At 36.5% G+C, this 25008-nt stretch overlaps 2 protein-coding genes and 1 long non-coding RNA gene across 4 annotated transcripts; 2 read left to right on the top strand and 1 right to left on the bottom strand.

Annotated features, from left to right (window-relative positions):
- Positions 1 to 826: 826 nt before the first annotated feature.
- Positions 827 to 12563, top strand: fbxo31 (F-box protein 31). Of its 2 annotated transcripts, XM_028451291.1 has the most exons (10): positions 827 to 1139; positions 4121 to 4192; positions 4580 to 4672; positions 5061 to 5137; positions 5293 to 5460; positions 5581 to 5655; positions 7038 to 7147; positions 7889 to 8042; positions 8721 to 9100; positions 10529 to 12563. In XM_028451291.1, the coding sequence occupies exons 1-10, from the start codon at positions 827 to 829 to the stop codon at positions 10749 to 10751; spliced, it is 1665 nt and encodes a 554-aa protein (XP_028307092.1). In that variant the 3' UTR covers positions 10752 to 12563. The 2 variants fall into 2 exon arrangements, with proteins under 2 accessions (XP_028307092.1, XP_028307093.1); XM_028451292.1 differs by lacking the exon at positions 4580 to 4672 and having other exon boundaries at positions 10529 to 10751.
- Positions 12564 to 13845: 1282 nt separating this feature from the next.
- LOC114464246 (fatty acyl-CoA hydrolase precursor, medium chain-like) lies at positions 13846 to 18416 on the bottom strand. Its single transcript, XM_028448298.1, has 13 exons — positions 18341 to 18416; positions 17312 to 17504; positions 17077 to 17218; positions 16096 to 16229; positions 15884 to 16037; positions 15614 to 15718; positions 15056 to 15154; positions 14823 to 14963; positions 14676 to 14753; positions 14456 to 14603; positions 14246 to 14395; positions 14102 to 14174; positions 13846 to 14032 (listed from the first exon to the last, which is right to left on the bottom strand). The coding sequence occupies exons 1-13, from the start codon at positions 18414 to 18416 to the stop codon at positions 13846 to 13848; spliced, it is 1680 nt and encodes a 559-aa protein (XP_028304099.1).
- Positions 18417 to 21919: 3503 nt separating this feature from the next.
- Positions 21920 to 23324, top strand: LOC114464443 (uncharacterized). The gene is made up of 3 exons (XR_003674203.1): positions 21920 to 22310; positions 22390 to 22492; positions 22601 to 23324. It is a non-coding gene; the product is annotated as an uncharacterized LOC114464443 (long non-coding RNA).
- Positions 23325 to 25008: the final 1684 nt, after the last annotated feature.

The raw sequence follows: 25008 nt of genomic DNA, 5'->3' as shown, positions 1-25008 counted from the left end.
ACCAGTTGTTAGAGCTACTATCTTTACCAAGGAGCAAATAGGAACAAGTTGTTTATTTATTTTTTAATAATAATAAGGGCAGCTGTGGCTACAATAGTAGCTTACCACCACTAAGTGTGGAGTGAAAGAATAATCCCTTAATTCTGTAAAGCGACTTTGAGTGTCCAAAAAAGCGCCATATAAAATTGATGAATAATTATTCTTATTATTATTATTATTATTATAACATTTGCTCTCTAGTAAAGATAGTAACTCTAACAACCGCTACAATGATAAACTTGGTGATAATATACAGCCTGTGCAGCAGTACAGGGCAGAATTTACTCTTTCTCTGGTAGCCTATGTCTCCGAAATGTTACCGGGTTTTAGTATCTCCCTTTAGATCATCAAATTTAACCCAGAATTGCCTTTCTGGTAAGACTTAATTTGAAGTCAAATGATTCAGATTTATATCGTCAATCGATATTTTGAGAAAAAATATCGAGATATGAGTTTTGGTCCATATCGCCACTACTCTACAATGTTAGAATATTAGGTTTTAGGTTCCACATTTTCCTAAACTGTGCTGCAATTTAATGCAGATGACAATTTATTTAACTGAACACATGTTTGGGTGTTTTTTCTTTTAATTAGTGATAATGTAGTTATAAATAATAATATATAATACAGTTATAGAGCTAATTTTGTTATTACGTCGGACTCGTGACGTCAGAGGATAATAAGTCTGCCTACGCTCGCGCATACAGGAAGCAGCGCGCCGGGCTGCAGATGATGATGGACGTGTAGCAATAGCAATGATGTAATGTTGCTGCTTTGGTGACTACGGATGGCTGTTTGTGCCAGGCTCTGCGGGGTGGGCCAGTCTCGGAGGTGCCGCAGACGACAGCGAAACAACCAGCAGGACCAGTGCAGCGACTCCGACATGGACGAGGAGGAAGGGGAGCGGATTGTGGGCCAGCGGCAGGCCGAAAACACGGGACCTCCACACCCGCAGTCATTAGCCGAGTTACCGCCGGAGCTGCTGGTGGAGATCTTCTCCCTGCTGCCGGGGACGGTGCTGTCCAACGTGGCTCTCGTCTGCAAGAAATTCCGGCAAATCCTCAACACGGAAACAATTTGGAGGAGGCGCTGCATGGAAGGTAAACAACCAGTGCCAAGACACATCACACGACTCACCAGGACACGTTATATTACATACAGCATATCAGATTCAGCCTTCCTTAGTGGACGCACTGACTATGGGGCGCAGATTGTAAAGTTGCACATGCTAAAATAAACAGCAACATTTAGCAACAAATCACTTTAAAAATAAAGGTATGTGAATTTTTGACCAAATTGTTAGCAATATTTGTTAAATGTGTGATGTGTTTTTCCTCGTAAAGATATAATGCTCTAAAATAATGTAATCTAAATGTTAAATATAAATGTTAAATATTAAATCCCAATCTTAAATATTAAATCTAAATGCTAAATGTTAAATCAAAATGTTAAATGTAAATCTTAAATGTTAAATTTAAAAATTACATTTAAATATAAATGTTAAATGTAAATGTTAAATCTAAATGTAAATGTTATATCTAAATCTAAATGTTAACATTTAGATTCAATATTTAACATTTAGATTTCGATTCAATGTTTAACACTTAGATTTAAATTTAACATTGACATTATATTTTTACGACAAAAAAATAGCACAAATTATTGATGTAAATCTGGTCATAACTACCGTAAAATGATTCGTATAAGATTTTTTTAAATGTGGTTTGTTGCTAAATGTTGCAAGAAAGTTTCTGTTTATTTTATAATCACTTTATAATCAGCGCCCCATAACTGACATGCTGACTAAAAGCTTTAAAGAAATCTTTCTAAAATGACAAATATTCTGCTGACATTAATCCATTTCCAGAGCTTTTATGTTTACATCCAACTCATTCACATGGCTGCTATTCTTTACCATAGTGTGGAAAATAATAATTAACTAAAATACAATTAGACTGCTCAATCTTTTATTGCTGTTATTGCTTTTAATTAGTGCTGGACAATATTTCGAGATTTAAGATATATCAAGTTTTCTATTTTGGCAGTATAAAAATGACTATATTGCCTATATCCAGGGTTCTCGCTAGCGCTATTGAGAGTAGTGCTTGTGTTTTTTATACTCACAAGATTACACATTTTTTTCTCATAAATTAAGACTTTATTCTCAAAGTCATTTTTTCTTGTTCTCCCAAATACATTGAAAGTGTTTAACCTACTCCAGCCTGTAGTCAGACACATTACCAGTCATTTGTAAATAATCAGTAGCTCATTTGTACTTACAAAGTCTTGAATACTATCCTTAATGTCAAGGGGCAGAGAAGGATCCATTCATGCTGAACCACTTTATTACTCCGCTCTTGTGGCTCGGCACATTGACGAACCTGTTATATCACCTCGTATCTCTGATCTGATCTGTTTGTGACACAATGCGATGCAGCGGTTGGAGAAAACAAATGATTATCACCTTAAATGCACTATTCCTGTAGTTAGAAGAGCAGAGGAGGAGAAGACAGTGACTTAGCAGCTTAACACTCCAGTGAGAGTTTGAATGACTGACTGCTGCTGCTGAGACTGACTCACAAAAACAATAGCCGCTTAAATTGCCTTGTGTTTTACTGTAATGTGCAGTTTTCTGGCTGAAAACAATAACAACTAGGGTTGTCCCGATACAACTTTTTCACTTCCGTAATGATACCGATATTGCAGCCTTGCGTATTGGCCAATAACGATATTGATTCGATATGATATTAGCAGGAATCATACATACTTTCATTACTTATTTTGTAGTGTGGAATTTTAGAAAATGTTTTATCAAGCAGAGAACAATAGTCAGCAACAGTAGGTTACTTTGTTGGAGTGTGAACCACAGTCACCTATGGATAGACATGCTGGAGCGGAACATTTTATCGGAGATCTTATATTGGTGATTTTAGATGCAGATGCAGAAGCAATACATATGAAACATTGAGGCACAGAGGTATATAGTTGAACATTCCTTAACAGGTAACACTTTAAATCCAGTTAGAACCTTTGTAAACAAAAATGCTAGTGGCCCCGCCTCCCCCCTGCAGAGACAAATATATAGGATAACTGACATGAGAGTTTACGCCATTTATTCCTCTAGGAGTGGGAACATCTGGGTACCTCATGATACGCAATACAAAGCTCACGATAACGATTATCTCATAATATGACGATACTGCGATTAACGATATATTGGTCAGAAATCAATCTACGATAATCTGACATAAGAAAAAAAAGAGTGAAAAAATACAATTTTTATTTTATATCTCTGAAAGACAATAAATTGAAAAAGTGTCCTATGAACAGTGACACTATTTTAGTGCAACATTTCTGTAAATAAGTGTCAACATACCAATGTAAATGAATAAGTATCTGCTATAGTGCTTAAATAGGGTTTTTCTTACCAGTGACACCATTATAGTGCAATATTCCAGTAAACAATATATTGGTTCCTTCAACAAACAGGGACAAAATTCTGTGAAGACGTACCTGCACATTTTAGTGAAAAAACAGAAAAGGTTTTGAAAAAAAAAATTAAAAAATTAAAAAAAATAAACGATCGATCGTGCGAAAATCGATCGTGCGAAAAAATATCACGATATATCGCCATATCGAGATATCGTCACACTCCTACATTCCACTATGGAACAAACATGCTCAGGTGCTGATGGTGAACCCCCTGTTCATCCAGCCTGTTTGGAAATTTCAACTTTACAAGTGCAAAAATGATATAAAATACAATTATTTCCTTTTTTTTTTTTCTAACTTGCGAGAACAAGTAAATGGCAACTAGCTGTTATTTAAGAACAAATATCAAAAACAAGTGGTATGTTTATCAAACTATCAAATTACACTTTTCAAAAAGTCTAACTTTTGCTTCAACAACAGATTCTAATTCTGTTTTTTTTTTTTTTTTTTTTTTGGATCGATAAGATAATTGCACTGTGAAATATTGCGATATAGCGCTAAATCGATTTTTTTTACACCCTTAGTAGAAAAGTATCACTGATCTTTCTCTCACTTTTCTAATTTGTGTTTTTCTCTTTTTTTCCTGCAGAGTTTGGTATGAAGGAAGATCTGAGGAATATTGAAGCAGGAGGAGTGTCGAGCCAGGATCTTTACACGAAACGTTAGTATCACTCACAGCTCTACTATTTCAGACATTATCAATGGCACGTTTAAAGGGTTTTTTTAAAATGATGTCATCATTTAGGGAAAATATAAGGGGCCTGAATTCAAATCTTGGTAAAAGCTAAGATAAGGAAACAAACAAACTATAAACTATAAAATAGGATAAAAAGAGAAGTGCACTGTAAATGTGTTTAATTGTTGCTTTTAAAGGCCATAAAATGTCAAAAGTTGTATTAGTGTTAGATTTTCTACGTTTGTTTTGTCAAATAAATGCTGTTGTTTTAACAGGAACATTCAAAAGCCTGAAATAATAAGTAGATTACAGGGTTCATTTGTGCTGCGATGGGATGTGATCTACACATGTGCCTACGTTGTGCTTGTGCAGGTGTCGACCCACGGCTAAAGTCTGGCCGCTTTGTGAAGGTCCTGCCTGACCATGACCATGAGCACATGGACTATAGAGACGTGTTCACACGTTGTATGTACAGTACAAGGCATGTGCACGTGACTGTGTGTGGGACAATGTTTAAATTCTCACCCTGTGCTAATCCACAGTTTGGTATTCAACCCCCAACACAGATTACTAACACAATATCTTTAGCACGATTAACAACATAAAAATCACTCAACATAAAAATCACTCACTATATATATTATATATACATATATACTAAGGATCGGCGATCGGCCAATCTTTGCATACGAAACCGATCTTTTCCGTCGATCTTTTCTACCTCCACAAAGGTTTTACAGTCTGTCATATAGTTGGCCACCGTGGTTTTACTCCAAATGTCATTTAAACAGATTGAACTCTGGGTATGTGTTAATAAAACAATGAATTTGTTGTGTTTTACTTTGTGTTGCAGTGCTTCACCCTTATAGGCATATCTTAGGCCTTTGGCAGCCTGACATCGGCCCTTATGGTGGATTGCTCAATGTTGTGGTAAGAAGCATTGCTCATTAAAAGAAAGCAGGAAAATTAAGGAACAAAGAATGTGTCCACAATACTTTGCATAAAACTCACTGGTACATGGAAATTTCAGGCTTTATTCATGTTGTGTAAATAATAATATTCAGCTGCTGATGACTTCCTTGCAGGTAGATGGGTTGTTCATAATTGGATGGATGTATCTACCGCCACACGACCCCCGTGTGGAGGATCCCATGAGAAGACGACCACTGTTTCGTATCCACCTGGGGGAGAGCAAAAAGGCCACTGTGGAGTGTATGTACGGACACAAAGGTCCCCATAAGGGAGACATACAGGTGATGGCCCACACAGTAAAAACTCCATAATTCATATCATATCAAAAAGATGACCTAGTGATAATGTTGATTGAAAAACTCTCTTATAAAAGTAATGTCACCCCATGTTGGTTTTTTTAGACAGGAAAGAAGGATGAATTTTCAACAAAATGTAACCAAACGGATCATCATCGAATGCCAGGAGGTCGACAAGAGGTGGGAAACAGGTTTTTATATGCATTGGCCCTCATTTACCAACCTTGCGTGAAAACAGGTGTAAATCTGAGTGCACATTGTGTCGTACCAACGTTTCACTTATGAAACATTCGTATCTGACCAATCCCAGCGTACCAATGAAAATTGCTGCAGCTAAATTTGATCGTCATTAACATGTTACGCCCTCAAATATTCCAGGTTTGGAGGCCCCACCCACTGAGGTCAAACAAACATCTGCAAGGAAATACATTTTTCCGAGATGAAAATCAGCATCCTCACAGCTAGGGGTGTGTATCCCGATACATAGCTCATGATACGATGCAATACGATATATCCTGATATTAAAGTATAAAGAGGTTATTTATATATATATATATATATATATGTATATATATATATATATATACTTAAGAAACAACTAATCTGTAAATGTGTACACCTTTATGAGAACATTCTGCATGAAATCGATTTTATTCGCATATTTTACACCTTGGCTTTAACATGCCATGTGCCAACAACTTAAAATAAAAAAAAAATAACACAATCTGCCTGTGGCTTTTAAACCAACTTTGACTTCAGTGCAACTTAACTGAGGTATATGCCTAGAACAATAAGTAAATGCAGAAAGTTAGTACTTTCTTTTTAGATAAAAAAATAAATTGATATGGATGCATTTTGAATCAATCTGAGAATCGCGCGACTTAATATCGCGATATATCGCAGAATCGATTTTTTTCAACGCCCCTACTAACAGCTGAGGTGAAGAAAAACAAAGATTGGCTTTTCGGTCGTGTGAAAACTGAAATTTAAGGAGCGCATTTTCAGCTCTCTGTGGTAGAGAATAACGGAGGAAGTGAGCAGCGTTTTTGTATTGGAGTGGAATCAGGCTGAGATTTAAATTAAATTATCAATAACTGCAAATTATGTTTTATATGAAATGTTACTCATCCACAGCCTAAAAGCTGTGGATGAGTAACATTTACATCTTTGCATTTAGACTAGTCAGGCTGGCGAGCGTGAGCACGTGCAACGTACAACCCCACACCTCCTTTTTTAAATGTCTTTTTCATTTTCATTTAACTTATTAATAATCCATTTTGATCTGTCCTGAATGTGTGTCTGCTTATGCTCAGTCTCAGTCACATTTTGCTGTGCTGCAACACAAATCCACACGCTCAGGTTCGCGTACACAGACCAGACATGAGATCTGATTGTAGCGTACAAACACGTCAGAATTGATAAATACCGGAGCTTGCGTGAATTTGGTCGAACGCACATCGTACGCTCAGATCTGAACGTACGATTGGTTAATAAATGAGGGCCAATGTACTGTAACTTTGCATTATTGAGACTTAAATCAATGGTTCATTTTGTGACTGTAGGAGTTCAGGACATGGTTGGAGGAGGAATGGGGAAGAACACTAGAGGAAATCTTTCACGAGCACATGCAAGAGCTTATCCTCATGAAGTTTATTTATACAAGCCAATATGAGTAAGAATCCTTCCACACAAACACATACACTGTTTTCAAAATGACATGTTTCATTTAGTTTCATACTTATATTTTAAAGAAATGAAGGTGATAAAATTCAAAACATGAGAAGCAGACCAAACACTTACTGTATCTTGATGGCTGTCACTGTAAGAAACATAACAATTCTTTTCAACCTTTGTTTCCAAACACACATGATAGGATTTCACCATGTAGTGTTGCAAAAAGGCCTGATAACCAGGTGTGTTTTACTGTCTGGTGTGGTGTGGTAGTACCAGAGAAATGTAAGCATTTGGTAAGAAGAAAATACATTTCCAAATAGGCTGGATTGGAAAAATGAATAAACTTTCAGTTTTAAAAGTCATATTTTTAAATAAATAAAATGCAAGCATTTATTAGAGATCACAGAATGAAAAACTAAGACATTTTACTGAATTTTAAGATTTTTTTTTTTTTCATTTTTAGTGATAAAAGTTTGTGCAGAAATAATTCTGCCCTTCAGAGGCTTGAACTCGGCCCCCAGGCCTTTAGTTTGACACATGTGATCTAATTCATGCTGTAATGGAGTTGTCTACAACCAACACACAGGACTTAATACCAACATTACAATTCTCTAATTGCGTACCTACTGACAGACTTTCCCATAGTGAAACTACTACAGTGATGGTAAAGTGTAACGTTAAGTATATCACATGCATAAAGAGGCTGTAGTGAATGGTTTTCTCCACTTTCTTCTTCCAGTAACTGCTTGACGTATCGGAGGATCTACCTTCCACCCTCCCTGCCCTCAGACCTGCTGCAGCCGGGCTTGTTCAAAGGCACTTATGGAAGTCACGGCTTGGAGATCATAATGCTGAGTTTCCATGGGACTTCTGCACGAGCCACTAAACTCACTGTGAGTTGATTTAATAGTCGTTAACATTTATTCTAGAAGACAATAAAATAATCCATACGCGGTACATGTGAACAGAAGAGGAGACTGAGACATTTCTTAGCGTCATAAATTACTACGTAAATTATATATATAAATATATTTATATATATATAAATATATATATTTATATATATATATAAATATATATATTAAGTATATATATATAAATTATTACAATAAATTACTGCCACATTTGAGAGCAAACAACAAAGGAATGCGGAATGTTATGACGTTTGGAGCGTTCATCTTCCTACAGCGAAGTCTCGCGGGATTTCACTGTAGTTACCGTCAATGGAAACACGTTCAAATAATTATGCTCTGTTTTAGAAATATCACTTTTATTTTGCAAAAAAATATAGTGGAAACACAGCTAGTTTCATCCTTGTCTGGAGAAGAAACATGAAGAATGAAGTGAAAAGACTTCTATGCATTCGTATACGGGACTCCATATCTCACAATGCATTGCGTGAAAATGTCAATAGTGTTTACAGTGTAAATTAAAACAAAATTTTTCCATTGAAATCTTTTTTTTGAGCAAATTATCTTATTGACCTATGAGGTCTACACTATAGATTTATCCAATAAAAACCTGACAGATTTCATTAACATGATGTAACATTGACCCATTTCTATCCCCAGGGTGACCCCAACGTTCCCGCTGGTCAACTCACACTGGATGTGAATCTGAGTCGGCCGATGGTTCTACCAGAGCTGGAGCAGCAGCGCAGCATCGAGGAGCTTTCCCGCTTAGTGCTGGGCATACACGAGGAGGTGCAGCGGGAGGCGGCTCAGCAGGCCAGCGGCACGTCTGCCACCGGGCTGCGTGGGACGGACAGAGTCAGCGGTAGTGCTAGCGAGAGCGAGGGAATGGATGTTACAGAGCATGGTGCCTGTGCAGATAGCAGTCAGTCTGCTCCCACCACCAGTACCACCACCAGTCCTCCTGAAGTGCAGCCCTTCATCCTTCCTATGGGGGTAATGGCTCGAAACGAGGTGTACCCTCGCACCTGCAGGAAATGGTAAGGACAGGATAAAGGAAGCAGTAAGTCCGGACTTTAAATACCACCAGAGACTTGGTTTACATTATGTCATGTCTTTAATATTAGTATTTACAATTTACTAACCACTTTTCTTCTGCTAAATACTATATACAGTATACTATACTATATGATTAGGCATGAAGTAATGTAGTTTATTGATCCTAGTCCCACTCTTCACATTTTAATCTAAGTGTTTAAATTTAGCGTTTTTAGTTGTAAAATGTCAGTGACTGCCCTCTATGGGTTGAACTCCAGCTATTACAATTTAAATGTCTTTAAATGTTCCTATTGACTTTTAAACCGTTAAATGTTTTCTGTTGCACTTTCTAATCATGTAAAGAACATTCAATTGCTTTATATGAAATGCGCTATACAAATAAATTTGCCTTGCCTTAAAAGTTCTGGGAGCAATGCCCATAACCAAGGTATGTTTTTAATTTCCACCTAGTGGCAGGTGAGCACAAACCTGGGGGTGTTCTTACACTTTAATTAACAATATACAACAGTATATATTATAATAGATAACAATAATTAGTTGCCTTCATTACGAAATGTGATTTCACATACCGTACTATTGGATTATTAACAAATATTAGTAACAGAGGTATATATTACAACTACAGATATTATTTTCAAGATTAACATTCTATTTGATAAATAATAATCACAATGTTCAATATTCATTTGCTAATACAGTCTATCTTCCTCCTTGGTCTATTGAATATACCTGTATGTTTTTGGATGTGAATTTTATTTTGATAATTAGTTTAAATTGGTTATCTTAAACCATGCAATAAATTTCCTCCAAAAATGGAAACATACTGTTTTGAAGTGGTGTTCACTTCTCAAACTATAACCTTCTCTGTCACCATATAGTTTTTGGATGTTTTAAGTCTTTTTTTGTTTTGTTTTTGCACCATTTAAAGCTAGGGTAGGCGATTTTCTCTAGATACACTTTTTAAGTTTATCTGTAAATCTGTAATAACTTTGACCAATTTTAACCAATCACGTCTCCCTGTCTCCCTGCTCGTTCTCGACCCCTCGCATGCACGAGCTCACACTGAAAGCGTGTCACTGCTTACAGAGTTAAAACAGAGTTTTTGGTCCCGTTTTTTAACATATATAATGGTAAAGTTTCATGTTCACTTTCTGCTGAATGAGACATGAGACAACAAAGTTTTCTACACAATACAAGCGATGAGCTGAGCTCCTCTTCTGCAGCAGCTGTGTGCGTACATGTGAGTGAGACGGAGCACAGAGGGGAGGGGTGAGGGGTGTAAAGGCAGTCGGGGAGGCTACATTCAAAATCATGCTAGCTTTTGAAAATCGCCTACCCTACCTTTAATAAAGCATTGTAAGTTGATTGATTACAATATTTACTGATTAAGTTCTCTCTCTGCGTTTTAGTTTCTATGGGACGGGCCTGATCGCAGGGCACGGCTTCACCAGTCCTGAGCGCACCCCGGGGCTCTTTGTGCTCTTCGACGAGGACCGTTTCGGCTTCATTTGGCTGGAGTTGAAGTCGTTCAGTCTGTACAGTCGTCTGACAGACCAGCTCGTCCACGCTCACGCACCCAACATGGAGCGATTCGAGGCCATGCTGCGGAACATGCAGTCCTGGACATCCTGATGCTTTAAGCTTTAATTCTCTTCCTCCCACCGTACAAATGCATAACAACAACATTGATGCACAAAAAACCTTTTATCCTCTGCAATATCATGCTTGTCCACTCCCCGAACTTCCCAGATTGTATCCGTATTTGTTGGACCTACGTTGGGGTTGTGGCGTCTGATGTTTTCCTAATTATACCAACATATACGATCACGCACGTTCTCCCATGCAGGCACCTAAAAAGGCCCCTTAGACACTGTGTAACACCTCACACCTTCAGTATGACCTTAACCTCCATCATGCGGCATGATTTATTTATTTATTCCCTCCTGGAAAAAAAAGGAATGATACCACTTATACCACGTAAGGATCAAACTGTATGTGCCTATTAATCTACAACCATGTCTGTACTTGGTAGTGCTTGAAGAAGGAAAACAAATTCTATGTATTTTAATAATATATGATAGTATTATACCAATTTCAGTGCCCATCGTTTTAACCTGCATGCTGCTTTTTTAGTTGAACTGCATCACGCTCATTCCACTATCTAAACATATTTACAGCAAGATTATTTTTGTCATCTTTTTGAATAATGTGTTAAGGTTTAATTTATTCAGACAACTGTTCCTCAGGAAATTCACTTTCAAATCCATTTTGATCTCCTGACAGGATTTTCCTCTGGAACAGTTGTCTGAATAAATGAAACCATAACATATTCAAAAAGAATCTTGCTGGAATTATTACGCAGAAGTCAAGGAAACATCAATAGAAACATCAAAGCAATTAGCAGACGACTAGCAGTTGACAGAACATGTGAGGAGATCAAAGAGGATTTCCTGAGGAGCAGTTGTCTGAATAAATGAAACCTTAACATTCTATCTAAACATATTTTACATTGATAAAGCAGCATGTCCAGCTTTTGAGTTGAGCTTTTTTTTTGTGAGACATTTTTACAACTGAAGCATCTCAGGTGTTTTGTCACAAATGAGTGAAAATTGTGAGGTTTTTGTTTAGGTTTTTTTCTCTGCTCAGTAATATTAATGTATCTAATCACATTGTGTTACTTCTGTGACTACTTGAGTTGTGGGTTTCTGTAACAATGGGGCCGTCTTACATAACGGTACGAACTGATACCAGTTTGTCCTTTGAACTTGATTTCTTTTGGCGATATACTCTTGAGTTCATGGTCCAACACCAGATGTAATGTCACATCACCCAACATCTAATTACGTCAGTTGGAAAGCTATAAATATTGCAATAGACTAAGCTAACCTAAAGATAAGCTGGATTTAAAGTGCTTCTGTAATGTCTGAGATGAACCATCTCTTATTGTAAAAAAAAAAAAAAAACTGAGTGCATTAGTCGTTGGCTCTGTGTTCACTCGCCTCACGCCTACAAAGCTATTTTCTCCTCATTTCCTATTTATTTTTAACTCAAGACCAGGCTCGCTGAACATGATATGGAGCTCAACGAGCATCTCCAAGTAACAAATGTCTGTCGCTTTATGTCCTGGAGGTAAAGCCCAGCAGCTATCTTACTCCAAGTGCACTTTTCTGGGCCGTCGAGTAAATCCTTCAGGAACTTCTGGCCAACTGCAGCTTTATTGTTTGGAGCAACATTTGTTTAAAAAAAAAAAGAAAGTCATTAAAACGTTTGGTCTATTTATTCATGATACCAATTGAATCTAATTTTAAGTGTATTTGATTTGTGTAATGTTTCTAACTCCAGCTGTTTGAGTCATTTTTCTTTAGAAAGTGTTTGACTCATTGAACTGCTCAGATCAGACTTCAGGGAGTTTTTTCAGCTTAAGCGCTCTTCTCACTAATAAAAGAAACAAAATAAAAACCCTGAACATTGTGGTCTTTTTTGAAAACTTAAGGTGGGACAATATATCTCAATGTTAAAACATCACAAAATGTTTGATAGTAGGAGTGGTACTGCAATCCCTGCTACATCTGCCGTTAGGGAGCATGTGGTTTTAACTAGTCAATGTCCAAAGGTCTCAATTAGGATCAGAAAATGTACACATGTAGAACATGTTAATGTCTTAAATCTGGGCTGCGTAGATTTAAAAAATATTATTTTAAACTGGCATGGATTATCAGTTTTCTCATCAGTATCACTTATTGAAAAAATGACTATTTCTTTTTAATTGAAAAAGGTTAGACCCAGTCAGTCAAATTAAAGCATGGTTATGTTTCCTACTGCTAATTTTCTTTATTCCCTTGCCTAAAGATTGTTATTGAGAGTCCTTTATCTTGTTTCCAATCACTTTGATTGGAAACAATGGCATGTCTTTTAGTCACTTAAACAGTAATTTGGTCTTGTGTAAACTCTGAGTCAAAATACAAGTTTCCCAGAAGTGTAATAAGCCCAGGATATTTTTCATGGTAGGAAGTAGTTAACAGTTCTAAGGTGAACATAAAAGGTTACTGAAACCAATTCTGGTCCTGTGGTGGTTATAGTCCTGCAGTTCCTTAATCCCTTTGTGATTTAACAGGGTTGTATAGTAAGAGGATGGCATATATTAATGTTTATATAATGTATGTAGGTAATGGTTTATTATGGTCCCCAATGCAATTACATTTTAAAGCCATAGAGTTTGTCCTTAGTCATCAATACAATAAGCTCCCCATTGGAGTTAAGGGAGCCTCCACTGTTTTTACAAGTTTGCCCTTAAACCTTTGAAAATGAAATTTTGCACCATCAGACTGGAAGGACTTCTAGCCTCACTTTGCTAATACTCATTAATTTCAGCTTCGTACTGTAAGGAAAGGTCTTCAGGTTTGTTTACTATGGAGCTACAGAGTTTGACTTATCGTTCTCAGTGGTCACAACTTTTTTTTTTTTTTTTTTTTTTTTTTTTTAAGAGCAGCCAAAAGAAGCAAAAGTTGCCACTGACTGTAGCAGCAGGCTAAAGTAATAGTATTTCAAATATTTATTAAATTTGTAAAACAGTGGACACTCCTTTTAAGACGGTGACCTCCATCAAGCTTTGGGCAGCAGACATTTAGATGATCCACTCGAAACTTCCCAGAGAAGGAATTAAGAAACTTCCAGTATAATTTTAAAAATCTTCATTTTCATTTATTTTAACCATTTACAGGAGTTTTCAGAGGTCAACATGTGGAAATTTCAGCTGATGCTGTTTGATTGTCTCTGGAAGCGTCTCAGTCATGTAGATAAAGCGATCCTTCTTCAAATCACGTGCAGCCACCTGCTCCTTTAGATCAATTTTCAGGTAGTTTCCGTCTGCTCCATACTTGGGCCAATGAGCAAGGCCAGCCCCATTAGGTGACCTAAATACAAAGGTGAATAGTTAAGAGTTTGGATTATACATCCAAGGTAAATATTACAGTAACTCTTACCCAGTGCGAGCGAAGTTAGCCCAGTAGCTCATCATGATTTTGCTCAAGTCTTCCTCTTCTTGAGAGCACCCACCTAGATGGATGTTAAGTGTTAGGGGGAGAAAAAAAAAAAAAGAAACCCAAATGTTCATTTTGTGTACTTACCAGATATTTTTACATTGTAAGTTGCAAAGCAATATCCCAACACCGTTAGAACTTCATCTCCATGGTCACACTTGACGTAGTCAGGCCTGTTCTCCTTCCATACTTTAGGTGCATGATTGTACTCATACAGGAAAACTTCAGCACCGGCATCTAGAACAAATAATGTTTTAAAATGTGTAACGGAGAAAATTACTTTAGATGTTTCATTACCTCTGTGAGCATTAGCGTCAGTAATGGCTGGAGCGTAGAAGAGCATGTCACCAAACAGCTGAGTGAGACCATCTCTGTTCTTTACTGGATCTACAGCGGTTCCCAAGTATTCCTCAAATAATACTTTAAGCTTGCTGGCATCTTTGGGCTTTAAAATCACATAAAAATGACTTAGTACCATGTCTACTGTTTAAAAAGCATGTTGAAGTTGTTTACTCACATTGGGAAAGAATATAGAGAGCAGGTTGAAGGCCTTCTCCTGGTCTATTCCTTGAGTCCAGTTTTTGGGAGCGAAGAACTGAGACAAAAAGTATACTTTTACTTGAAATGAACTGATTTAACTGCAATTAGATAACAAACCATTTACATCAATGATAATCCAACCCCCTTCATGGTTATTGACACCAGTCATGTATGGTATAGTAAGGAACTCATTGTTCTTAAAAGACTCCATCACAGGTTTGGTCAGGACGTGTCCATCAACATTGATGAGAAATCTTATTTCGTCCTGTAGGCAGAAGTGTTAACGTAAAGCAGATCATGAAACACTCCATTGTTATGCAGATCAGCCAATCACAATGCTTCAACAAAATACTGTACCTTTGCAAAAGGAATAATGGATTCCAGATCAAGGTTTCTCATGCAATCTGCAATTTTCTCTGTGCTCTCCATGTTACAACCAGACGCATTCGCGACAATCTAAAAAAAAAAAAAAAAAAAAAAAAAGGAAAAAAAAGAAATGAGTTGTTCAAGAAAGTCTATAGAAGGAGTGTAATTTTGAGGGAGTAAATTGTTGGCAAATTGAGAAGTTGAAAAAGTCAAAAAATTTGATGAGTTGAAACGTAAAAAATGAACTCAAATACAAAGTTGTGATTAAAGTGAAATTTATAGAAGCTGACGGGGGTGAAGTCCAAATATGAGAGCAGATTGTGGCTGTCTACAAAATGTGGTGTATCGATAATGAGTCAAATTAAACATTGTAGTTACATTTAAGTAATATTCCTTTTTAGCTATATAACGTATTGGCCTTAATTGACTTCTATAATTGGACTTTATAAGCAAATCTTTGGATAAAATGTTCTCCATCAAAATTGGCTTTAATTTACTTCCATACGAGTCAGGCCAAGTAAAAGGGGTTTAAATTAGACTCAGACTTACTCTCGTCAATGGAAGAGGATTCCTTGTGAGCAACAAGTCCATTGCAGCAGTGCCACTCTCAGCAATAGCTCGATGGAAGAGTCCATGGGACAGTGGAGAGTGAAGCTGTCCATTCACCAAAAGGATTAAGACAAAATGCTATAGAAATTGTTTTTACCTACCAATAAACTAAACCAGGTTTAGGTCATTTATCAGCTTCTTGTGTTTCATTAACAAATCCACCCACAAGAAGCTAAAGTCTCTAAACTGTTGAGCGCAAGAAAGTTTTACCAAAAGAGAGACGCACACTGCTCCTGCAGACTGGCCAATTACTGTGACCACATCTGGATTTCCTCCAAAGTTGTGAATGTGCTCCTTTATCCACTTCAGAGCCTGAATCTGGTCCAGCATACCAAAGTTTCCTGACATGTTCTCATCTCCAGTGCTGAAATGTAAACATTTCAGGCAAAACATGACATACATAATGAAATTTTATGTTTTACCTGAGAAATCCCAGAAGCCCAACACGAAACTGGATCAGGACCACAACCACATCCTCGTAGGCAGCGAGAGCAGAACCGTCATACAGTGAGGCTGACCCTGTAGTAAGACCTCCTCCGTAAATCCAGACCATAACCTACACACAAAAAAAAAAAAAAAAAAAAAAAAAGTAGTCATTACACTTTAGCATAGAGTAAAATTGCATTTTGTAATAATCCATATTAATATTTTTTTAGAAGTGACAAAGTTATATTTAGCAACAATTAAATATTTTTGATCAGTTCTAAACTGATCTCACCCCGGGACCCACATTTTCCCACGGTCATTAAATCGCAACCCACTTTCTTTTATTTAATTCAACCAAATTTAGATTTTCAAAATTAGTTGTTGTGAAAACAACCTTTTTTTCAAAACATAAATCTCTCCTTTCCTGTGCAACATGCATTTCACAGCATGCCTGGCAAAAGATAAGTTTCTTTCAAAGTAAAATAAAACTCCAACATGAGACAGACATTAAGTGTTTATTTTTGACTAGATCCACCCAATACGGGTCTGCGACCCACCAGTTGAGAATCACTTTGTCATAATTGAGATATTTTAGCTTTGTATTTCAAATTCTTTTGTAGGCCCCGACACTGTTGTTTTGTTCAAACACACATTGTGCACAGTTTTCACTCAGTGAACAGAGCATGCCCTGTGGTATTGCGTTAATTCATATTTAGCTACATACAGAGTTTAGATAACTGTAATTGCTTTTTTTATTTATAAAAAGATACAGACTCCAGCTTCTGAACTGCATGTGAGCCGTTTGATAAAACTTCCTGACTATGACATTTAAATGTTACTACTCTTGTCATCTGTCCTCAAAGCTGATCAAGCAAAATAACCAGGAAGAAGGTAAAGGAAAAAACCCTAATAGATCTAAAATGTCTAAATATAAGCTTATTGTGTACTGTGCAGTAAATTGAGAAAAAGGTTCTAACTGGGAGTTTAGCATCCTGAGCTCGGTTTGCAGGAGTGAAGATGTTCAGGTAAAGACAGTCCTCAGAAATCTCAGGTAAATCAGCCACGATCCTGTTGATTTTGACAATGTAGTCTGAAACAACACTTTCTCCTTGAATGCACCTAAAACAAAAAAAAAATAAAAATACATTAACCTGTGAGTCATGAACATAATTCCCTGTAAATGTGGAGTGTAAACAATAGTAAAAGTCTTACATTAGTGGCTGCTTGGTGGCGTCTCTCACTCCTGTCCATCCCTCGACTGGTTGAGGAGCTCTCAGTCTCAGTGAAGGTCCCACGGGTGGTTTGGCAAATGGAACGCCCAGGTAGGCATGAACCCCAGATTTTATTCCTTTTACAGTCAGCGTTAGACCCCTTAGTGCCCCGAGAGTTGTGTGGACTTCAGGTGCTGTGAAACAAATCACAATTGTTACTTTACCTTACAGTTAAATATATCCTAAGGACTCATTATGGGGGGATGTTCATTTGACAAAATATTCCACCAATAATCATTTTAATTTCAGTTCATTTTTACAATTGCTACATAAGAATTTAATATTGTGAAACCTACAGTGTGTATTCAAGTTAAAGGCACTTTATTGAGAGGGAGATTTAATAATATTGTTGATTTAAAGCTTTGTTAATTTTAAGAATTCTTCCTCATATTTAAACGGTTGAACATTTTCTGATGTACCATTTAAAACATGTAAAGCACAAATTCTTAATTGGTGGGTCAGGGCCCAAAAGTGGACAGCGAACCTGTATTGGGTGGATCAGGGACAGCTGGGTGGTCAATAATAAGTATTTGACAGGAATGCTGTGATAAGCATGTTGCACAAGAAAATATATAGTTTTAATTGTGAGTTTAACAGCCATTACAAAAAACTAAATTTGGTTGGTTGATTTCTTTAAAAAAAAAAAAAAGTGGGTCATATTTATAGACAAAGATTCTTGTCTTGCCTATTGTCTACTTTTAAATAAGAACCAATCATATCACCTGGATTGTCACGTCCCCACTCACTGATGTTAATGAACCAGCTAGTGACAGATGTAGTCACACTAACCAGGTACTAGAACCTAATTAAATACACTGATAATATTAATTAGCCGCTTTAAAAAATAAATAAATCACATTTTAAGGCCAGATTCACCTGTTGGCCTTTAAAGCAAATTAACATCACAAACCCTGCCAACACTGACATTAGCTTTCACAGTTCCTACAAATAATGTTTCACTGGTTCTTACCGTACTGGTCTGCAGCCACCATCAGGCACAACAAAGGCATTAAAAAGCAGAAGATTGTGGTGACCCGGTCCTCCATGATGACCTGAACAGATGAAGACGCCTCCTTACTTGGTTACTCAGCAGTAGAGAACAACACTAACCTTGGAGAATACCTGTTCTTCCTGAGCTAAAGCTGCCTGATTTATACCACCTGTGTTAATTGGCTGTTTTTTTTTTGTTTTTTTTTTTTTTTGTTTTTTTTTTACTTTGGTTTACACTTTGCAGATTTCTTTAAAATCAGCCCCATTGGCCTGCGTATGATTGAGAGAGAGATTTTTGGTCATGTTGTTGATGTAATGTGTTTGTTGATGATTTTAATTGATTTTACTGATGATTTTAAATGTTCTTATTGATTTTAAACAATTGAATGTTTTATCATGTAAAGCACATTGAGTTGCCTTGTGTATGAAATGCGCTATACAAATAAACTTGCCTTGCCTTGCCTTACGTACATGAGGCTAAAGATACTAAATACATGTTTTGGTAGACCTGTTTTAAACATTAAATACAATATTCAAATGTTGTTGGTGGTTTATTTATTTATTTATTAATTTAATTTAAATCACAACTTAGGAGACATTGGTCTCCATTTATTTAATGTTGCCTTTTAGGTTAGGGCAAGTTGCAACATAAAGCTGGTTTCTTGTAGTTTATTTCCAAGAGGTTTTATATATATATATGATGATGATGTAATTATTATTTATTATTAAATTAGTGGGAAAACTAATGTTTAAAAACGCCACTTTTGCATTGACTCCTAAAGCAAAAGTCAAAATGATGTAATTATATATATATATATACATTTTAGATACAATTCTGATATTTTCCAAACATTATTTACCACGTCTCCAAAATTTTGTTTTTATTTTTTATTTTATTTTTAAATAAACATTGAAAATAATTTTTAACAGATCAAAAAATAAAATAAATTAATAAATTAAAAAAAAATATATCTGTGTGGATAAAAGATGAGACCAAGGACGGTCACTGACCAAGCATTTATGGGCGGAGTTACAGTCATCACAGTGATACGTTCAAAGTCCGTAGGAAACCTGCGGATGCTAATATAATATAACTTGAAAATAGACACGTGCGGGTGAAAACGGACGTAAGGTCACCCTACGTAAATATTTCATTTTATCAATCATAAAAAACGTTGAGAGAGCCCAAATCAATGCGTAGACGTAAAAACTAAAATATACCGATTATCTTGATACATTTTGTACGTGTGAGCGTTATGTGGCCATCGTAGCCATGGAAACGAGGAGGATGCATTATTTAAAGTCACCTAACTGACTTTCAGTTACTCTGCGAGCAGCGGGAGACGGAGAGAGACGTGCTGTGAGCTTTGAGCTGAGAAAGTAGTGAGAAAGTTTACCAGAACCAGAGAAAAGTCACCACTGACCCTCTACAGGACCAAGACCAGTCAGAGAAGGACTTCAGACCAGGAGAAGACCATGGCCCCCCGCATGGCAGAGGGTAAGTCATCTGATAGGCCTACTTTAGTTATTACTACTAAACGTGATGGAGCCTAAACATGGCATCATTTACAATCGTTTGGTTTACATAGGTTTAGCTTCAAGAAAGGTCAAAGAATGAAAAATAAAGATGTATCACTGCTTCCAGGAAATGGTTTTAACTCAAAGAAAATGAAGAATTGCTGATAGATGTCATTTGTCGTGCTTTACTTTTGCTTTAGTAATAATTTTACCCAGAAGTGAGCGTTTGTGCTGCAGAGGTGTATTTAGTGAAAAAGTAAAAATACTTAAGTCCTGTTCTGAGATAGATTTGATTAGAAAATTGTACTTTGTTCCCTATTTTATACATATAAGAACGTTAATACGTTGACTTCACTACATTTCCCATGAGCACCTGAAGTACTTGTTTGTTTTTGTTTGATTTAGCAGCCAATGATGTTAGACTGGGTGAAATGTAGTTTGAAATGTAGTTTGCGCTGTTTGTGGTTGAATATTTCTTTGATTAATTCTAATAATGCTGGTGATGTTTAATCTGTTTGCATGCTTTATTTTACACATTGATTAGTTCCTTATTGTAGAGGGATTTCTCCTTTTTTAAGTTTAAATGGATTGTTTTGCCCTTATTTCATTATTCTTTTATTTACACATTATGCATGTAAATCCAAAGTTTCAAACAGCATTGGATGATTTAATAACACTTCACATGTTTTGGCTCACAACTTACTGCGCATTCTCAACTGTTCAATAGTCCTTCCATGTGTAAATGACTGTGTGGAGGTTAGAGGAAACATTCAATAATTATTATTATTATTCATAAGCCTCTTGTGGACAAGTATTGACTGTATTGTCTATTTCACATTCATTAATAAAGAATTCTATAAAAATAAAGCAGTGCTGAACATCTTGAGTGAGATACAGCGATCAGTGCACAAATTGATTATTCATGCAGTGAAAATGGTTTTTATTATATTGTTTAATTGTGACCATAACCAGCCTCCCTAAGGAAGAGTAAGCTAAACTTTATTAGAGGGAAAGACATAAAAAGAGAATGCAGTGTTAAACCCTGGTGAGGGGGAGAAAACAAGGGAGAGGGAGTTGGGGAGGAGTGCAGTAGGCAGTGTATCAGCAACCGGTGTGCATGTAGGAACCGCTATTGTGAACTGTAGGACACGCAAGACCAAGGCAGGTAAGTGGACTCCGAGGGGTGCCAAGAATCCCCAACGGAGAGCCACAATTAGGTAATATTTAAAATAAAATTATTTAGTCTAAGGGATAGGATTTTTCGCAACGATCATGAAAGGTAAAACAAGAAAAAGCTTTAGTGTTTCTGTATGTGGAGTGAGACTGTAGAAGAGTTTGAATAAATAACTAAAGGAATGTCCAAATATATTTCAGTTCAAGAACTTTAAAGACTTGATATTCATAATGTGATGAAATGAACATGTTTTGAAATCACTGTATACTAACCCTATTTCTTTATTCATTCAATCACTTATTTATTTTAGGTTTTTTCCGTGGCTGGGCAGGACCTCCGGGCTGGGTCCCGGGCTGGGCAGAACCTCCGGGTTTTGTCCCGGTCTGGGACGGACCTTCAGAAGAACCAGAAGACCCAGAAGAATCAGAAGACCGAGAAGACATAGAAGAATCAGAAGATCCAGAAGAATCAGAAGACCGAGAAGACATAGAAGAATCAGAAGACCCAGAAGACATAGAAGAATCAGAAGAACCAGAAGACATAGAAGAATCAGAAGACCCAGAAGACATAGAAGAATCAGAAGAACCAGAAGACATAGAAGAATCAGAAGAACCAGAAGAGCCTGAAGAGGACCTTTCTGAGTGGGCTGTGTTTTACGTCTACAAGGTGACTCCTGGCTGGGAGACTCCTGAGGAGTCTTCTTCAGACTCCAGTGACTCTGAGGATGAAGGTAAGTATTCCCAGGAGAGAACGAAGAGGCCAAGACAGGACGACAGCCGTGACTCATCTTAGAGTCATCTGTGCTTCCCCTGCTCTTCTCCATCTATGAGCAGAGCTCCCTGTTTGTACCCGGCTTCCACAGCTGGTCCTTGCGTCTGGCGGGATTAGCTCAGCTTTGGTTACATTGACACCAACCAAGACTGACCATCTGTGCTTGTCCAAAGCGTCTTGCACCTGGGCTGTTTTGTAAATAGTTGTTTTAGGTGAGTTGTCCTTTGCGTCTTGCGGGCCGGCTGATGTCCCAGGCAGCGTCTGGTACCGGACCTTTTTTAAGTTGGTAAGAATTTTATTTTTTGTTCAGTAATGACGGACCACAGCAGGAGTGTTTGTCCTGTCACTGTTATAAAACATGTATATTATATTAGGTTTAGTTAGGTTAGAGTTAAGAATTAGAGATAACCTTTTTAATCCCAGCAAGTGAGGACAGGAGGAGACATCAGCAGAGACCAAGGAAGAATTCTTAATCAACCAAAACAATGTAAGCAAAAATACTGAACACACGTTTATTGTAAAAATAAACTGTACTTTATTAATAATGCCTGTAAAATGTCAAACAGGAGCACCAGCATCCACAGCAGCCCACTGAAGAGTCCACCAAGCAGCCTGAGGAGGACCCATCAGCAGACGACAGAAAGACTTCTATTAACCAAAACAATCAATGTAAGTAAAGCCCCTCATTGACACAGAAAGAATCTGAACACACGCTTAATGTAAAAATATAGGTTACTTTATACTAATGTCTGTGAATTGTCTTGTGTTTGATTGCAGAGTTTTGCCTCAGAGGAGAATCAGACAATTCCAGATGTTCGTCACCACAGCTGAGAATGAGAAACCAGCGCTGCAGTGTTTACACGGACTGCATCTTCTTAGTTTTATGGATTTTACTCAGTGCGTCATGCAGTCGACTCACAACAGGGGACACTCTCTAGACCTGGTCATTACCCACGTGTGTGTCCTCTGTTGTTAACTTGGCTGTCTCTGACCACTACTGTGTGTTTTTTATTTTACTGGTGTTATCCAGCGGGAGACCTATGCGAGAACAGTGAGGAGGCGATACATCACACCTGAAGTGGCTGCAAACTTTAAGGAGGTTATAAACAAATATCCACTGCCTGTTTTACCTGCCCCTTGTGATTTTATTGTGGATGATTTTTAATAGTAAACTTCAGTCCTGACTGGATCATGTGGCCCCACTTGTTACAAAAAAGATTCATAACAAAAGTAAATCCCCCATGGAGAAACGAGGAACTTAACAGGCTATAAAGGAGATGCAGGGTGGCAGAACAGAACAATAATTAACCAACACATCCTCTGTGAGCAGTTAAAATCACATCACAAAGCCATTAGAAATACAAGAAATTCATACTTCACGAACATAATAACCAAGCAATTTTCCACCATTGATCATTTATTTAACCCTGATTTTAACAGTTCACAGATCACCCCCTCTGAGTTTCTTTGTGAGCAGTTTGCAGACCACTTCAGAGCAAAGATTGACACTATCAGATGTAATCATTTATCTAATCGTAACATGTTTGTTTATGTTGTTCTTATAGTTTTTAGGATTTTTATCTTTTATGTTGTTCTTATAGATTTTAGGATTTTTATCTTTTATGTTGTTCTTATAGTTTTTAGGATTTTTATCTTTTATGTTGTTCTTATAGATTTTAGGATTTTTATCTTTTATGTTGTTCTTATAGATTTTAGGATTTTTATCTTTTATGTTGTTCTTATAGTTTTTAGGATTGTTATCTTTTATGTTGTTCTTATAGTTTTAGGATTATCTTTCATGTTATTATTATTATCTTTTGTTGTTTTTATAGTTTTAGGATTTTTATCTTTTGTTGTTCTTATAGTTTTTAGGATTGTTATCTTTTATGTTGTTCTTATAGTTTTTAGGATTTTTATCTTTTATGTTGTTCTTATAGTTTTTAGGATTATCTTTCATGTTGTTATTGTTATCTTTTGTTGTTTTTATAGTTTTTAGGATTGTTATCTTTTATGTTGTTCTTATAGTTTTTATTATTGTTATCTTTTATGTTGTTCTTATAGTTTTTATTATTGTTATCTTTTATGTTGTTCTTATAGTTTTTATTATTGTTATCTTTTATGTTGTTCTTATAGTTTTTAGGATTGTTATCTTTTATGTTGTTCTTATAGTTTTATGATTATCTTTCATGTTATTATTGTTATCCTTTGTTGTTTTTATAGTTTTAGGATTGTTATCTTTCTTTTTTTTTACTGTTATCTTTTATGTTGTTCTTATAGTTTTTAGGATTGTTATCTTTTGTTGTTTTTATAGTTTTAGGATTTTTATCTTTTATGTTCTTATAGTTTTTAGGATTGTTGTCTTTTATGTTGTTCTTATAGTTTTAGGATTGCCTTTCATGTAATTATTGTTATCTTTTGTTGTTTTTATAATTTTTATGATTGTTTTCTTTCTTTTTTTTTACTGTTATCTTTTATGTTCTTATAGTTTTTAGGATTGTTATCTTTCTTTTTTTTTACTGTTATCTTTCATGTTGTTTTTATAGTTTTAGGATTATCTTTCATGTTATTATTGTTATCTTTTGTTGTTTTTATAGTTTTAGGATTTTTATGTTTTGTTGTTTTAATAGTTTTTAGGATTGTTATCTTTTATGTTGTTTAGGATTACTATCCCAGTGTTTCTTCATAGGGAATCCTCTGCACTAGGGGCTGTGATGGGCCGTGGCTGCAGTGGTCCTGTCTGTCTCGTGGCCCTCAGTGTTGGTGAATGGCTTCTGCTATTTTGCAGGACTGGGGGTTCTGTCTCAGCGCCGTGTGCCCACGGTTGGTGGTCGTTTCCTGGTGTGGACGGCTCTTTGTGATGTCTCATTAGCTAAGATCCTCTGTACCAGGCCATGTGCCATTGTCCTTATTTAAACCTGTGTGTCTGTGTGGTGGGCGGGGTTTACACGGGGTGGGTTTATTTTAAACTATGTAAAAGCATTTTAAGCTCCATCTCTATGTATGAAAATCACTTTTTATAAATAAACATTGATTGATCGAAATGTGTTGTGTGTTTGATCATCTTAATCTCTGGGATGTTTCTTCATCAGTTCTTCTTACAGACTGAGGCATCTCACACATGGCAAAGATGATTTATGGAATATGAAATATAGCCAGACTTTTCCTTTTCTGACAAAGAAAGTTGA

This window comes from Gouania willdenowi, chromosome 6, assembly GCF_900634775.1.
Source record: "Gouania willdenowi chromosome 6, fGouWil2.1, whole genome shotgun sequence".
Classification (NCBI taxonomy): Eukaryota; Metazoa; Chordata; class Actinopteri; order Blenniiformes; family Gobiesocidae; genus Gouania; species Gouania willdenowi.
The sequence above is the reverse complement of the archived record's forward strand: the minus strand, read 5'-3'. Positions and strand labels throughout refer to the sequence as shown.

Coding starts and splice junctions, on each gene's coding strand:
- fbxo31 (XM_028451291.1), top strand. CDS start 827: ATGGCTGTTTGTGCCAGGCTCTGCGGGGTGGGCCAGTCTCGGAGGTGC. Junction 5,138..5,292: donor GTGGATTGCTCAATGTTGTG/GTAAGAAGCATT, acceptor ACTTCCTTGCAG/GTAGATGGGTTGTTCATAAT. Junction 9,101..10,528: donor CCTCGCACCTGCAGGAAATG/GTAAGGACAGGA, acceptor TCTGCGTTTTAG/TTTCTATGGGACGGGCCTGA.
- LOC114464246 (XM_028448298.1), bottom strand. CDS start 18,416: ATGGAGGACCGGGTCACCACAATCTTCTGCTTTTTAATGCCTTTGTTG. Junction 17,505..18,340: donor GGTGGCTGCAGACCAGTACG/GTAAGAACCAGT, acceptor TTTGTTTCACAG/CACCTGAAGTCCACACAACT. Junction 14,604..14,675: donor TCTCTATATTCTTTCCCAAT/GTGAGTAAACAA, acceptor GTGATTTTAAAG/CCCAAAGATGCCAGCAAGCT.